General features: G+C 43.9%; 1 protein-coding gene across 1 annotated transcript in view; it reads left to right on the forward strand.

Annotated features, from left to right (window-relative positions):
• HSD17B4 (hydroxysteroid 17-beta dehydrogenase 4) overlaps positions 1 to 17697 on the forward strand; it is a 1724715-nt gene that overhangs the window by 1377841 nt on the left and 329177 nt on the right. The window contains exons 20-21 of the mRNA XM_069625564.1: positions 5011 to 5097; positions 11271 to 11360. Of these exons, the coding sequence (XP_069481665.1) occupies positions 5011 to 5097; positions 11271 to 11360 (177 nt within the window). The remainder of the gene's footprint in view (positions 1 to 5010; positions 5098 to 11270; positions 11361 to 17697) is intronic.

Genomic DNA, 17697 nt, shown 5'->3' on the forward strand with positions numbered 1-17697 from the left:
TCAAACACATGTTCCGGCTGTCACAACATGTTCCAGTGGAACTCGATCGTCTGGCAGACGTACTCAGCAGAGAATTCCCACTATCCATGGAGTACGAATGGCGATTACACGAAGACATCGTCTCCAACGTTTTCGCAGAATGGGGCTTCCCAGATATCGACCTGTTTGCAACTCTGGAGAACGCTCAATGCCAAGATTACGCCTCCAGGTGCCCTCAGAACTGTTCCAAGGGGAATGGTCTCTGGATCACATGGTCTGGGAAATTTGTTTATGCCCCCCTCTGACTCCCATACCCAACACGATCGTACACAAGCTTCACCAGGAACCAGTCACTATGATATTGGTGGCCCCAATGTGGGCTGGCCAACCCTGGTTCGCTCACCTGATGGGGATGACTCTCTGCCTCAATGAAACTACCTTGCCCATACAACATGTTATCTCAGGACAGGGGAGAAATACCATTGTATTGTACCTGACACATTTACTAGACTCAGGCCTGGTTTTTAACTCACTAAAAGTTCACTTAGATGCTCTTTCAGCCTACACTACGTCACAACAGAAGGTGTTTTGGTGGAAGATACCAGTTATTAAGGCTTTCTTGGAGGGAGTAAAAAGAATTCACCCCCCCACCCCCCATTTCTATCCCGACTCCCAGATGGGACCTAAATGTCGTATTGACTAGACTCATGGAGTCTCCTTTCGAGCCCATGCATGAAGCACGTCTTAAGGATCTTACCTACAAGACTGCCTTCTTAATAGCTATCACTTCCATAAGAAGAGTCAGTGAACTACAGGCCCTCTCAGTTCTAGACCCCTTCGTTACAGTCCACAGAGATAAGGTGGTTCTGCTCACTCACCCTTGAGTTGCGCCTAAATTCATTTCAAAGTTCCATGTGAACCAGTCCATAGAACTACCAACCTTCTTCCAGAATGCCTCCAAAGTGGCGGAAAGAAGCCTGGACGCACTAGATGTACGCAGGGCAGTCATGTTTTACCTGGAAAGAACTCGACCACTAAGAAAGACAAACCAGTTTTTCGTTTCAGTGGCAACGGTTGGAGAGAGAGACCCTGTCTCCAAATCTACTATCTCAAGATGGATTGTCAAATGCATCGCACTCTGCTACACTCTTGCTAAGAGAGAACTGCCCTTCAAGCCTAGAGCACTCTCTACTCGAGGCACGGGGGCTTCCATCGCATTCATTGCAAATGTTCCCCTTGAGTCCATTTGCAAAGCGGCAACCTGGAGTTCTGTACACACCTTTACAAAACACTATTGCCTAGACACTCAATTTAGGTCTGATTCTCAGGTGGGACAAGCAGTACTAAGACATCTTTTCATTACTGTTCCTTCTCACACCCCGCCTTGAACTCCGGGTACTGCTCGCTAGTCTATGCACAGCATGTGATTCTAAGCAGATTAACAAGCATCGGAAGACGTGCATTACGTACCGTAAAAGCATTTCTGATGATTGTATCTGCTTAGATTCACATGCGCCCACCCTTCCTCCCCGCTCGGATGGAAGGAACATGGACGTCTACTGCTTTTTTCTCTCTTCTCTGTACTCACTCATGATAATCATAAGGCTCCCTCAAGGAATACAATCGGAGGGACCTCAACGCGTGAGGGATTTTGGGTACACTACACGTCACATTAGGGATAGTGTTACAGGCACGCCAATGTCGATGTCCCCTTTCGATTCTCGAAAGACAAGATGCAATACTCTGCGGTTACCACTGGATATCGGACTATATGCACAGCATGTGAATCTAAGCAGATACAATTATCAGAAATGCTTCTGCTGTAACTAACGCATGTCTTACTATTGCATTGAACAGCAGGAGAGACGGCAATTTGCATTGGCCCATCCTTGGCACTGTTTAAGATCCTATTGTTTCTAAAGAAGGCATTTGGTTCAAACTGTCCTTAATAAACAGACAAAAAACATTATATTTATAATCTTAAACTTTGTGCCATGGTTGTCATTGCTTGACATTACCACATGCTATTGGGAAAACAGGGGTGAGACTGGTGACCTTCATGCGTTCTGAGCACAGTGTAAGAGACTACTACTACGCAGATTTTATGTGCAAACACATTTTTAGTCTAATCCAGGTGAAGGCTTGAGGGAGATTGAGGCATGTGATTCAAAACTGTTCAGGGCATTAGAGACAGCCTGATTCCCCGCCTATATAACTTGAGGAGATGCAGTTGAAAGTGATGGCCTGCGTCCTTTCATCAAAGTGATTCGTTTTTATTTCACCAAAACGATTCTAGAACCAGATGCTAATCGTGTTAAGCCCCGCTTTCTGGGTCTGCTAGGGTGGTAATGGAAATAAACCCTTGCTGAGGCCCAAGTGAAGAAGCCTGCTTTCTGGGGTTGCCTTGGGTGGTAACAGACCCAAGTCCTTGCTGATGCCCTGGCTAGCCTAGGCTCATACTAGTGGGCAATTACCACCTAAGCACCCTTGAAATGTGTCCTTTAATGCTTTATTATTATTGTCATCCCATTTTAGTGGCACTCAGTGTCTCTGAATGTCTCATTTTCAGTACTATGTAGCGCTCTAGGTGACTTTAAAATGAGAAACATTTGGAACGTAATCACTGACTTCAGCAAGTTAGGCTGCTTCATTATACATTGTGCTGCATACCCTGTTCATGACTGCTCACTTGATATGGAAGCCTACGGTTTCCTGGCATTGTTATCCTGTAGATCCCAGGGACCCAAGTCAAACATAACTGTCTTTCTTGGCTGTAGGGTCAAGAACATTTTAATAGCTGTTGTGTTTCAAAATTGCTGTACTGGGAGTATTTATGCTCCACAGAATGTGTCATGATTAGGCAAAACTTGTTCAATGATTCATTGTCACCCTTGCCTAACACATCTCTTTTGTGTTGCTTAAATACACCTTGTTCTTTAACAGTGTATGTTGATTACCTTTAGCAAAATGTTGGCAAATTACCTTTCTGCTGGATCCCCCTGTTTCAGTGGACAGTGTATGCAATCTCGCCAAGAATGGGAATCCAGTTTGTTTGCCATGATTTATTTTGTTCCTTCCTCATCCAAGTGTAACCTTTCTACTGTTTTATCAGTTTCTGAAGCCAATCTCATTGATGGATATTTGAGGGTCACCTTTGCCAGGGCACAGCCATCTCCTTTGAATCCAGACCTTGGGGTGGACAAATGCGGGAGGATCACATGAGTGAGGGGTCCTGTCCTCTGGGAGTGGGGAAGAGACACCCCAATACCCCTATCCAATCCTATTTCATGGGATATTCCAACTTCCAGCCCCCCCCTTTCCTACACAAACACTGAGCTGAGGAAGAGGAGCTCTAAGGCTGAAAGGATGCAATACACTGGACATGTCCCTCTAACAAGATAAGGCAAGGTCAGGCACTTGGCTTTAATCACACACCTAATACCTATTGACTCTCCCCATATGGTTAAAAGGTTGAACAGTGAGACACACTTTGAGCAAGGCGGTGCACGCACGAGAAGGGGCAGTTCCTCCAGGGCAATGGCAAACCAGGTGAAGGAGAGCGACAAGCTGAGGGGTTGAACCGAAGGGGCATGAAGCCAACGATTTTCTCTCCCCCCCTCCCCCAGCGAGAGATTATCTCAAATGGTCGTGTAGATTGCGCACGGCAGCCCAGCTGTAAGGGAGAACGAGTCCTCCAAGTGATGCAAGGTTACCAGCCATTCTCCTGGGTGAAAGGCAGAGTTGGGGAGGCGCTGAAGCGGCAATGTTAACAACCTTGACTCCTACATCAAAGGCGCGAAAGACGGAAAGCATTTTAACAAGACCAGTGAGTTGAGGGAAGCAAATAAAGCCTGATCTGTGTTTAATTGAAATGCGTGCAACAGTATCCGAGGGGTGAAGGTCACGCGAGTGCCGATAAGCTGCGAGAGAAAGTGAATTCATTGTTAAGAACAGTGAATACAAAATACAAAGTAGCAGAGTGGTCCGGCGAAGTGAGATTGCCCAATCGAAAGTCTTTGTGAATTGTTTTAAAGCTGCAGAGTTAGAGGGAAGCAAAAGAAAGGAGGGTTAAAGTGGTCATGCAGAGGTCAGAGCAAAAATCCTCCCAGTTTAGAACGTCTTTGACGACAGAAATGTAAAGATGTATAAAGGGTCCGATCCTGGCTAAGGGAGACCCATATGTGAAGTGAAAGTTAAAAGCATAGAGGGTCCGAGCCCAGCTGAGGAAGACCCGTGTGAGAAGAGGAAGTTAAAAGGTTTGAGCCCGATTGAGGGGAACCTATACTGTGGAATGTGAAGAAAGATTAGGGAAGGGAGCCCCACCAAGAAGAAGAGGTTTGAGCCTGATTGAGGGGAACCTATAGATAACTGCGACCAAATACTATACTTAGAAAATGTCTGTTGAAACTGTGTAGCAGCTTGAAAGGTGACCTGGATTTGGGTGATGGGAACCCAAGAGGTTAAACCCATGAACTTGTGACTCAGACGTGAATGGCCAAGAAGGCTCTGGAGGGCAGAGCCCGCTGCCTAACTGTGTTCACAAGCCAAGGTGTGTTCATCTATCAAGTGTTCCATCTAATCACGAGCAATACAACGTGGGGTCAAGAATGAATACTGATTTATATTGCCATTCTGACATTTCTTTTCACAACTGATTTTTCCTTTTTTTTAGATACATATGAATATATCACATTAGTCTATATTAGAGTGAAGGGCAGGCATTCGGTTTTTGTTAGTATAAGCCTTTATTTTTTTTACTAAAACAGACTAGGACTGTTTCTTTATTATTTGATGGTCAAGGTTACTTCCATCTTAATTATAGGGCCAGACAGGAGTTTTTCAACCCCTTGAATGTAACAATAAAGGTGTTGAAACGTGCAACTCTTGTGTCAGTGTCTACTTGTGATACCATACCTCCCTCACAATCTATAGTGATACTTGTCGTTTTCTTTAATTATTATAATGCATAGGTAAAACATTCATGCTTATTGCCTAAATGAGACAGTGATAATATGCATCCAACTTTTACAGGTACGGTTTGCAAAACCTGTTCTTCCCGGTGAAACCCTTGTGACTGAGATGTGGAAAGTAGGAACCCGGATTCATCTGCAGACCAAGGTAAGTGATGTATGCATGTGTTTGAGACATCACGCATGTCAAATATGCCTTCGCAAACCTATGGAAAAACATTACAACGAATGACTGTATTTGAAAATGTAAGTGCTACATGTCACAAGTAGAGTTAAGCAGAGGATGAAGTGTGCAAGGACTAACAGGAACTCAGTTCCGCTACTTATATTTGTACTGTTACTAATTCCTCTACTATGACAACATTCTAATGTAAGTCCTTTCATAGATTCTTCATCTTTGGTATTCTATCTTGAGCGGTAGCTGTTTTCTGAATTGTTTTGCGACTAGGGAGCACAAATCCATGCCAGCTCTGCATAGCACTGATGCACGCCCCTATGCCAGACAGAATGTTGGGGCCTTTATACATGGAGTCGCAGCACCCCATGCCTTCGCTTCCTTTTTTCTGTGCGTTCAGTACTCTTCTGAACCCTGTTTCCCCTTCCCCTACTCGATCCCGCCATCTACATTCCTCAACCACATAGTAATATGTGATAGTGATGCACTCCATTGCTTCTATCCAATGCTATTCCTCACTCATCCAATCCCCAATACTGCCTGGGAACTCCCGACCGGCTAACTGTGCTGAAATAAATAAATAAATAGTCAATCTCTTCCATGCATGTATTGTGCAGGTGTGACTCCAAGTATCTCGACATACAAAAAAATCATAAAAGGTCATTACAGTTTAAAAGCACTTGTAACTATAAAATTATGTAATTACATCAAAAGAGAAATACAGAAAGATAAGGGTTCGAATCGCTATAATCGACAAATTAGTCATCAAGATACAATCTTCCAATTCTTGTGTCTTCTATCTTGCACACCTGTATAACCATGAGTTCAGGACAATTCCAAGCAACTTGTGGACAACTTATGAGGCAACTGAAACACAGTGCATAGCCACATTCATACTCCCCATGCTACGCATATATCTGCCAACTCAAAGCCTTAACCAGCCCCTCAATGCCTCATGCCATGACCCACCATTAAGCCTCTTGTTAGTGAGTCACCAAAAGGTGCAATATAGCGTTAGCAAAGCGATGGAACATTAGAGCGAAGACCAAACTGAAACTCAATATTCAAAATCCAGATGCATTTCCACAATATTCAAATCTGCAGATGCAGAGTGGAAAGTGCCTGGTCTGCTGAGACTGCCTCTGCTCTGCTTCTCGGTTACCATGAGCCCAGCGAGTTTCAGTATTATGCTATGCTCCTCCTCTCGGTTTGATTCCGGAACTCCACTTTGCTCTCCTAACATTTTTATTATTTTATGCCTTAACCTCCAAAGGCCTTGGACTTGAAGCCCTGCATGGACTGCAGGAGTCAAATGGCTGTTTCATCCCCACAGGATAGACTTTTACTGTCTGGGGAGGACAATGAGCCACAGGATTGAACATCCTGCAAGTCTATGCTTTCGAAGGCCCTCAGTGAGCATACCAAGTAGCTCTTCATTCTCTATGACAAGAATGGTAAGATGACCCTTCGACCCAGCCGGTAGACCAAGATCATTCTGGTAAAGGAACCTGGGGAGGAGCCGGTCGTAAGGTCAATGAGAAGCATAGGAATAGGTCCTGCTATGCCAGGCATCCTCCTTCTTCCTCCTCCAGGAAATGGAGTCATCTCTATGGACACCTCGGAGGTCTATACCGGTATCGTCCCCACCCAAGTCCTGTATGCCAGAGATTGGGATACATTCAGGCATCCAATGTGTGACGTCTTTGATAAAGCACCTGTGGCTTTGGCCCCTTTCAACCCCTCAGGCCCCACTGTATTTTGTGAAGCGGGCTGAAGCGCCTCTGTGACCCGCAAGCCTGTCTGCTTGTTTCCACCTCTGGCAGTGGACACTGCACCTCACTGGCACCCAACAGGCTCTGCCATTGGCCGATGAAACCAGCCACTCTCTCCTCAGTGCCGCCAGTACTTGTTGAACACATATGCCCTGTTCAGCAACAGAGCAGATGCTATCCCAAAGGTCTTCCCTGAGAAGTTCTACAGTGAAGAGGCGGATTGTCAAGGGACAAGCGCTCCCAGGATTCAGATGGATTTTCGAAGCCGGAGCCAGGAAGGCCTCATGCTTCCTTCCGGAAGATGGTAGCATAGGTGGCACAGACATTGGGATTGTCTGCCTCCTTCTAAGGTTCAAAATGATGTAACAGATATTTTTAATGAGATTCCTTTAAGGGAGACCATTTTACCCTTCATTTTGGCAGTTGCTACCCCCTTGTTGTCAGCCTGGGAGAAACCAGCCTCCACCACTGCATTAGACCGGGACCTTAATGAAAAAGCATTGTACGGCTCCCTTGGACCCATGTTTCCTTTTCACATATCCGTCACTGGAGAGTTTGGTGGTGCAGGCAGTGACAGAGAGCTTGAATACCATGCCTTTACCTTCTTTGTGCCCTAGCAAGAAGCTGGACACAAGGTTTTCATGTCAGGTAGCCTGGCCGTGCGGCCTGTGAACACTATTTATGCCCTGGCCAAGTACACTTTCGGTCTGTGTCGTATTCTGTCTGGTGGGCCTGAGACTATACCGACCAATGATGAGGGAAGGTTTTTTACAACATTGTGAGTGATAGGAGAGACACTGCCCACCAGATGTTAGGATTGGGTCTTGATATGGCCAGTTATATTGCTAATGCCATGTACAGCAGTCCGGTCCGGAGGAGGCGTTCTTAGATGAGGACCTAGGGATTTGCTCCCGATGTGCAGTCAAAATGTCGGAATATATGCTTGATGGTAACCATTTCTTTGGATCAACCGCTGGCAAGTACTTGTTAATTTTTCAAGCCTCCAAGGCCACAGCTAAGTCCTTGGGTCTTGTGGTCCAGTAGCTATCAGCATTTTCTCTGAAGGGGTCCTACTACTTTTGTACCGTCGCGTCATTTGCCCACAGTGGCAGAGATAAGGCACCCTCTGGAAAGCAGCAGCACCGTCCTGCTTGCCAGTGTGTAGAGGGAATGGAGCGCAAAGGTTTGCCGCCTCCCTTGCATCCATTGCAGCCCATGGCGCAAAACTGCTGTGAATTGGATTTTGTCCATTCAACTGCGGTGGGTGGACTGTGGTGTTTACCCAGCAGTGTTATCTCACCACCACAGGCACTTGGGCCCTTCAGGTTGTAACTCAGCTATTGCCTTTCTTTTGTTCATTGCTGATCAGATCACCTACTTCCAGTCCTTCCTCGCCCTCCTGACCTTCCTGGTCTGTCCGCTTCTGAGAAAGCTAACCACTGACCTGGTGCCTCTTTTGCAACAAGAGTGGGGTAGGTACCCCCTCTTCTTCCTGGTATCAAAGGAGGACATCAGTCTGCATCCCATCGTGGATCTGAGGCTCTTGAACTCGTCCCTGTGCAAGGACAAATTTGAGATGGTACCCTCGCCCAGATCCTCCATTCCCCTGAAGGACTGCTTGGTATCGCTGGACCTCCAGGATACCCTATTTCCATGTGCCAATCCATCTAAAGCACAGGAAGTACTTGAGATTCATGGTTGGAAACCACAACTCCAGGGGGTAGTGATGACTTACCTCAGGGAAGAGAAGATTCATGTCTTCCCCTACCTTGACAATTGGGTCACTCAGGACCACACTCCAGATCAGGTGTTGGATCATTTGACCCACTCATGATTGTTTTGCGCAGTTTGGGCTTCTACCTGAACTTCAAGAGGTCCCATGGTTTGCCATCCTAGTCCCCTCAGTTCATCCGAGCGGTATTGGACATATTCTTGGGCGTGACTTTCTCTCCCAAGGATTGGTTGGCAAACATCCTTCAGATGTTCTTTCATTCCCAGAGGCTGCACCCGCCTCCCCTTTTCTGCATCTTCTGGGCCTCATGGCCTCCTTTATCTTGGTGGTGCCAGAATAATTGTATGTAAATGTTCTGTGAACAGTGCTTCGGCAAAAGCGCTTTATAAATAACACATCATTAGGTCCCTGCTTTCATGCTGTGATTTGGGTGTAGTAGCATAATTTGTAAACTGAAGAATGGAGGTAGATTCAATTAATTCAAAAAGCCTATCATTAATGAAGTATAACCTTTTGGTTTTATAGTCAAGGATGCAGGTCTTTGGGGTTTTAGACAAGAGACTGTTCTATACTAATATTGCTGAACAGAAATACTGCATGCATTTAAGCATTATTTGCACTGGTCCCTTTTTAGAATTGCACCTGCACTAGACGAATATATTTATATTAGGTCATTTTTCTCTGCAGCGCTAACCTATATTTATTCCTATCACAAATCACTCATCACATTCACTCTGTGTTTGTGTAAGAGCTGTCTGCATGACACCCAGTTAATGTACAGATTGTGCTGGATAGCACTTTAACTCTGATGAGGTTATGTACTTGATTGATTAAATCACTTTGATCATTGCCTCTTTGTGAAGTATAGAAGATCACAGACCATAACTCTCATGTCTAATCGTGGCATTTTATAAAGTTGGTTGGAGCGCGCTGCTCTTGGCAAACAGCAACATTTTCAATACATCTATTGTCCATTGACTGTGTACGGCTCAGTCCGAGCAAGTAGCCAGCCGGCTGAGTTGATGATCCTTCCCAAATTTAGGGATGAAAATGTGATGATCGTGTGAGGATCATTGTTACAGTATCTACTCCACACAGGGCAATGCCGAACTGTGTACAAAAGGGAAGGGACTGATTTACCTTCTGAGCAGTTCTCAGATCTAAGAGGCTCAGCCATATGCAGATGGCAGTTGTATATTGCAATCTGTGCCTAAGTGTGTAATGTATGTCTCTCTACTTTGCATTACTTGAAGTTTTTAGTTTCACAAGTGATCAGTCACTTCATATCTCATATATCTCTTCTCAACTATTCCCATGTTTTGCTTATTGAGAAGTGAAAGGATCCGTTTGAACAGTTTTTGTAGTCTGTCTAATTGTACTGCCTCTCCGGGTTAATTTTTCTGTTTTTCTAAAACATGCTCATCAGTTATATGTAGGGAAGGTATAGCCCATCACTGACCCAGCCCAGATCATGCTGCGGCTGCACCTGCCCTTGGAAGAATCTCTCAACTCAACCAGCCTCACTGGACAAAGTAGAGTTAGCAATGGCCCTTCCTGCTTCATGTCCACCAGCTGGAAACGAGCACAGTGAGAGGGATGCCTTTCTTGATTAATTGATTACATCCTCCCTCACTTCCATTTCAGTGCACAAAAAAAGGAACGTCACCAAAAGACATGATCCCACTTGATCTGTTGGTTTCTCATAACTCTAATAACATAGGTTGGTGATGCCTCACACTTGGGGCCCTGGGTATGAACATCCTCACCCCTCTTCAAAGCAGCCTTGCTATGGATATCCTCACCCCTCCCCACCCCTGATTATTAACATTCCCCTTGTGCATGTTAGTTGGGAGGGGTAGAATAGAGAATATTGTGTGTTGAAAATGGGATACCTATTTAGGTTGAACTTTGATGTACATTTGGTGCACACTTGTGTCTGCTTTGGAGTAGTCATCCACAATTTGATTAAATCTGATGGAGATATTGAGGGAGGCAAACTTACTTATGTTTGGGTAGACACCACATTTGGGAGTGAATTCATGTGCATTGTAAAATAATTCTGGGCACGCCTAGTTATTTTGGGGACAACTAGCATATTTTGGGGACGGAAAGAGGAATTCATATCTTTATGTAGGACACCAAGGGTGGTATTACAGAAACTTTTCACCAGTGCAAGGGCAATTAGCCCTAGGGCAGAAATCACTGTAGTCTAAACTAAAAATATGCTTTCAATACATTTTTACACCAGGGCAAATTCCACTCTTGTGCTAGGAATAGGGTAATTATTGCCCTATTGTAAGGTTTTTTGCACTGGAGCATTTTTTTTATTTTTGCCCCAATGCAAATTGTACATGCACCAATGCAAAGTTGATGTAATACCGCTTTACATTGTTTATCACATAGATAATAAAGCAAGCATTAGTGAAAGAAGCAAAATCACCCCCTTAACTCAGTGATTCCTATAGGGTGCCTGACAAAAATTGCATTTCCTATTTTTGCACCTTGCACTACAGTGGGCCGTTATATGGGTTTTGCATGATACCAAAATAGCAGCAACACCATACTGTTTGACAACCACTTGTTTTTTGCCTTGTCTAAGTATGTTTTATAACCCTACTGTGCTGTGCATGTTTCTTTTCTAGGTCAAGGAGACTGGGCAAGTCGCCATTGCAGGTGCATATGTGGATCTCACATTGGCTGCTCAATCATCTGCCCCCACCGAGCTCACTGAGGTAGGACTAGCAGCAGGGAGCCATGTATTTACTTTTTTTCATGTACTGTACAGGGAAACCAAGAAGAAGTTTGCATCTTGTGTAAAAGTACATGCACAGTGGGATTTGTTGATTTTAATTAATTGCTTAATTCATTACATGGTTGGTATACAATTGCTCTCCCGTTAATTGTAAATGCCAGGCTCTGCTTTCCCTTATCTACACTGGAACATGTCTAATAGGGATTCTGCAGTGCTGAGTGGGTAAAATATTGCTGGCGACATTCTTCGGTAAGTGTAAACACATTTCCTAACTGTGACGTTCTTGGCTCAAATGTCCCAGGAGGCTCTGAATTAGGGGTCTACAACCTGCAGCACTCCAGATGTTTTGGATTTGGAAGTTGTAGTCTGAAACACCTGGCGCGCCAAAGGTTACAGACCGCTGCTCTAAATTATAAGCAATAAATTCAACTATAAAAGTTTAGGGGATTGGGTTTTATTTAGACCAGCAAATGTAAGCATTTGTGACCATTCACTGGGAACCAAGGTGACTGCAATTTAGCCAGTCATACTTGTAATGGTAATAGTTTTTGCATTTGGATGCTGGAACGTGACACAAAATGCTCTGTTTTTTGTAGGGGAACTAGGTAATTCATAAGCAACTAGTTACATTTTTCCACTATAAAGGATAATCTATTGTACAGGATTATCTTATGCTAAAACAAGCAGTGTGTCCATTCTACTGCATTCAAGTGTACTCATTGCACATGGCTCCCCATCATAGTTAAGTCGTAGGTATGTTCTTCTGGCCTTGCCCATTGCAGGCTTTGCTGTGTATTGTGAGGGGATAGAATTGTGAACGTTTCTCAACAAATGCCATTTTATTAAGTTAGAAGGTTGGATAAACGCCTCACTATCCCTACCCTGATTAGTATTTCCCTGCCTAAAATAAACTAAATGAAACACTCTTACAAAAGTTATCTGTCCCTCACACTTATACCAAATACGGAAATACATGGTAGTTCAAAAATACTTAATGTAACCACAGTCTCTCCTTATAACGTGGGCGAATGCTGCTTCCCCAGATTTAAGAAGGACACGGTTTCACAGTTCAATAAAAGAAAAAAAGGAAATCCTGGTCTGCAGCAAAGTTCAAACACAGTTCTTTACAACTGCAGCTTGTCAACAAAGTTCCAACAACTCCAGTGATTCAGCAAAGAAAATGGAAGTTTGTTTATTTTCCTTGAATAAGTGCTCAATATATCCCTCTTGGATAAAGGACAGTTTTTCAGTTAATCAATAGCAACAATAATTGTCTTGGTCAGGATGATTTGCCACAACTGATAGATTCTGAAGAAATATAGCTTCTTTATAACAGCTTTACACAGTCCTTCCTTCAGCACCACAAACAGCATAAATGGTCGTTGTCAGAATCACTTCATAGCACTTTATAAACTTCTACCTGGTTTAGTTCCATGCCAGCCCTACTACCTCAGTTCACACCTGGTTTACTCCCATCCCAGACCTACTCCTCCTAATGTTTGCCATCCGGGTATACTCCCTTGCCTGAACAGCGTTTTCACAAGTGCTTTTATGATTAAGGTCAACTGACAAAAGGTTCACAACTGCTTCACAGGATTCAACAGTTTGAAGCTTCAGAGCCTTTAACAAATCTTCAGGGAAAACAAGATTCACATTGGTGCTTTTCAATACTTTTCTGTAAATAATACTCTTCTCCTTCAGAATATCCTTTTACAGAAGGGCAGCCTTTTTGAGGCTATGGTTTCCCAACTGCACAAGTAACCAAATATTGACAAGGAGCTGGTCTTATTCTGCTTCTCCCTTTCCTTTGGTAATGCAAGTGTATACCAGCTTTCATTATATGTTGTACAAAGTATGGGCAACACGTTTAACAACTGAAGGACCTTTCAGTAGCCCTCTTCGGCCGTTAGCAAAATCTGCTATATTGTATTGGCTTTGATTTTAGCCTCTCTTGGTTTGAGTAATGCTTGTAGTTATTACTTCTTAACAATATCGCCCCATCGGATTGGTGGGCTTTCCTCAAACTGACACATTTACCAAGTTACAGTCATTTAACTTTGTTACATAAGGTTTTCATTGTTTTTCAATGGTTCGGTATTCAAGCTTACTCTTAGGGTTACTTTCCTTCATACGCGAGTGCTGCTTTTGCTGCGTTTCAATAGATTGGTATTTAGAATTAGATTCAGAGTTACTCTCACTCGTACCCAAGTGCTGCTTACCTTTGGAATGCCTGCCTGGACCTCGCGAGTGGGTACGGAGCGCTCCGGGGTCACCAATAGTTTGTGAACTCACCGGGTAAGGCTTGCGCTTCCGATCCCCTTGCCGCTCGCAGGACTTTGCTCCTCGCTTCCTGGCAAACTGCTTCTCTTAGTTCACTGTTGCCCATGCCACCTGCAAATTGCTCTCCCTTTGCGCCTGAGGCCCTCTGATGCACGTCAGCCACAGGAGACAGCCTCCTAGGAAGGAAAGCTTCCCTCACTTTCACTTCCCGCTGCACAGCCTATGCAGAATAGGTCTCCATAAAGCAAGCTTCCCTGTTGCACGCTTCCTGCTGCATGACCTCTGCACTTCAGGATTTGGGAGACATAGACCCTCTCAGGACCGGCAGCTATCTGCTTAACAGTGGTCCCAGCATCTTCTCTCTTCTCCAGCTTCTACCTGGGCTGTCTGCACGAACCACGCTGATTCTGCCTCTTGCTTCCTCTGCCGTTCTCTCTGTCTTGCACCCGAGGGGGCCTTTTCAGGTGTGGGTCATCTGCATTAATGATCTGACGACACCTGCAACATTGTACCTTTTTGGTCCTCTTCTTCGTCCCAGTACCTAGGTAATTATGGGACTTGAAGTTCCTAATGGCAAAGCTAGGTTTTTGAGATTTGATTTTTTACTTTCAAACCCAAGTCTGTTCCTTATAATATTCTTTAAAGGCCATTCAGAAGGATTAGCCATCAGACTTGATTGAAAAAGGGGAGGCAGTTCTTTTAAGCCATTATTATTCACACATTTCCTTTTTCTGTACCTTTGGGTGTTAGGGAGGTCTTTAGCCTTACAAGTCTCTGGAATTTTGGAAGGGTTTTTATTTCCAGGAGTTTGATTGTTTTCACTCCTACTTATATGTGTATCTTGTGAAACAAAAAGATAATTATTACAACAAGCCATTACACACTTTGGCATTGAGGAGACATCCTCCCCTACAGGAAGACACATTCCTCGTCTCATCCCATGGAGTCCTCCCTTTGCCCTGGGCCTTCTCTCCCTGCAGGTGATCATCCCGCAGAACACCAACGTCCGGATCAGAAAGTGTCTGCCTTTCCCTGGCCACTTCGGAGGAGATTTTAGGCAGGGATTTAGTAAGGAGTCTGTAGGATTCACCACAATATCCCATAATCATTTGCCTTACCTGCCTTATTTTAGCCATCTCTTACTTGTTCCTTAACAATCTCTCTGGCTATATGGAGACTGTGGATATTTTTAATGTATTTTTGCATGAAACTATTCTTAGATTATGTAGCAAATGAATGCACCACACTGCTGGGTATGGAGAGTAACGACTTTTAATGGCTCTTAGTAGACTCAACTACATGCAGGCAACAGTTGCTTCACTATTGCTATGTTCATTAAAGTCTGTGATTAATAGGATCACTCAATGCAGGGATAAAGGCTCCTTGGGAACACCTCAATCAATTAGACACACACTCTGGTACCATGAGATAATTTCCACAATTGCGTATATTTTCAATTTTTATAAATATTTTATTAAAAATCTTTTAAAAACAGCATTACGAGACATACAACATGTTTTTCTAAAAAGCATCCAATGAAAGTACTCAAGGTGTTAGTTAAATGCTAAAGTGCAAATTCAATTGACACCCTCAACTATATTTCATATTCCCACACCTTTATTAACCAAACTATTGGCATGAAATTGACTGGTCTTTTCTAGACAGTTTTCATCTACCTATCCAGTGTGTATCCGTTGTCATATTAGAACATCACTGGAATAGAAACAGCGGGTGACACATTTGTAATTCTGTAAAGAGCTTTTAAACTCAGTCATCAGTTTAGCCTACTGGTTTTTCTTAAAATACAACGTCGTTGCCACTTTCGGCATCATATGGAGAGTATACTGCCACCTCTCCATGTTCCTCTTAGTTTAAATATTGCAGCCTTAATCCGGACAAAAACAATTACAAGAAAACATATGTACCCTTAACACACCACAATGCTTAAAACGAAATGCTTTTCAGTTCACAACCTTATTTTGTGTGTGTAAATCTATTCTAAGCTCCTGTAAGGAAGGCATGGTATCAACAGTAAGACAGACACAAGTGACAACAGGTGCAAGGGTGTTTATGGAACTTCAGTAAAGGTTTGAAAAACACCTATATAAACTTAATTCTGAAGATGGGAGAATTCTACGACCATCAAATAATAACGCGGTCCTAGTGCTGTCTTGTCAAAATAAAAGGGCCTATAGTAATAAACCTATTGCCAATCCTTACCTCTAAATACAAATAGTGTGGGAAACAATGTTATGCAAAAGAAAAAAGGTGGATATTTAAGCCATTGGCTTCCCTTCCCCACGTTTTCAGCACGGGGCAAAGCGGCACACTCGAGCTTAGCACAGTCTGTCTTTTCTAGCACAAGTTTGCAGTTCAAAACTTCAACATCATGGCCTTCTGTGCCAAAATCTCTGTCATTCCAAGTCTCTTCTCCATAGGGCCTGATGCCACAAACAAACAATAATGTTCCTTTCCTTTTAGATTTTCACATGTACACAATTCTCTTTGGTGATTTACTATTCACCTCGGATCCCCCTCTGCCGGGCTCAGATCCACTTTGACATCAAATCTTCAATCAGTCTCCCTCCGCTGGGCTCGGACCAATAACATTCACTTGCTTTAACCCAAAGCTTTCAATTGATCTCCCTCAGCCGGCCTTGGACCAACTTTATCTACTTTGCCATAAACATTCTTTATCAACATCGAAGACCTTCGACTGTACGCTGGATTTTGCTTGACCCGTCACAGGACCACTTCGATTCACAATCATTTGCCACTTTCTCTTTTGGTAACTCTCAACTGGATACCTTACAGAGACCTTTGATTGAGCACCCACGTGGTGCCGGACCACTCTGTCAAAGGTATTGTATCTTGGTTTCAAAGTTCAATCACTCATCTACAGTTGAACTTCAATCGCATTGGTTTATCACATGCATTTCAAACAATGTTCGTTTCAATGCTCGCCATACAATGTTGCCGCTACCAACCTTGGCTTCAACACAGACCGGTGTTGTATCTATCTCACCATCTCACTGGCTGTGCTGATTTCACTGATGCTGCTTTGTTGTTGGAGTCAAGGACAGTACCACAGCATCTGGGGATTCTCACCACCTTGATTATTGACACGGTAGAGCCCCAGTTACCTCTGACACACAATACAGAGTTCTTCTGCTCGGTTTCCTGGTCTTACATATTCTATTCTCAAAGTTTATTGAAAGTAACGGTTCCTTATCGAAAAGGTTAATGGACCTTCCCTCCTTGCAATCCCCTTCTGTTTCTCCATTGTTCTCCTCTTGTTAAACTGCCATCTTGGAACTGCTGTTTCCTCGTGTGCTTTGCCTCGCTCAGAGTGTGCTCTCGTGCTCCGCCTTTTATCCGTGTGGGGAAGTGTAATGGAAGTCAGCTGTGTGTGATAGACAATAATTGCCTGACCATTGTATTGGGACATGTCAGGTATACAGCTTGGGTGCCAGTCAGTTTTCTCTCATAGAGGGCTGTTTGTGAGAAAGTGTTCATGTTGTGAAGGGGGATGGGGGGTGAGTTCTTAAATATCTTACCTGGTAGGATGGGATAAAGGTTTTACAGGGAAGGGGATATCGCGTCTCACCATCCGGCGTCCCTCTCCCACTCCCCGAAGACCCTTCACCCAGATTACCTGCCAGCACTGGTCCACTCCCAGGAACTGATTCCAAAAGTGATGGCCATGTCCTGGATGACAGATCCCCAGGGACTAGTGGGGGAGACACCTTCTGGTTCCCACACTTCCATATTTCATGTCGCCTCCTGGATAGGAGTCTCTGGAAGTGTTCTAAACTGCTGTCTGTTATGCACTTCTTTGTGCTTCCTTTACTACCGCCATGTATGCTGAACTTTGTAAAGCTCCCTGGATTGGAGCTTTCTCAAGTAAGTGGTCTTGACTCTTTGTGTAAATTGATCTGGTTGTATGCATCTCTTATGTCCAATGTGGAGAACACCTCTGCCTCCTTCATCATAAGGATGGATAACTGTCCGTATTGACACAGACTGCGTAAATATAT

Source organism: Ambystoma mexicanum, chromosome 6p, assembly GCF_040938575.1.
Source record: "Ambystoma mexicanum isolate Mex_15411 chromosome 6p, UKY_AmexF1_1, whole genome shotgun sequence".
NCBI lineage: Eukaryota > Metazoa > Chordata > Amphibia > Caudata > Ambystomatidae > Ambystoma > Ambystoma mexicanum.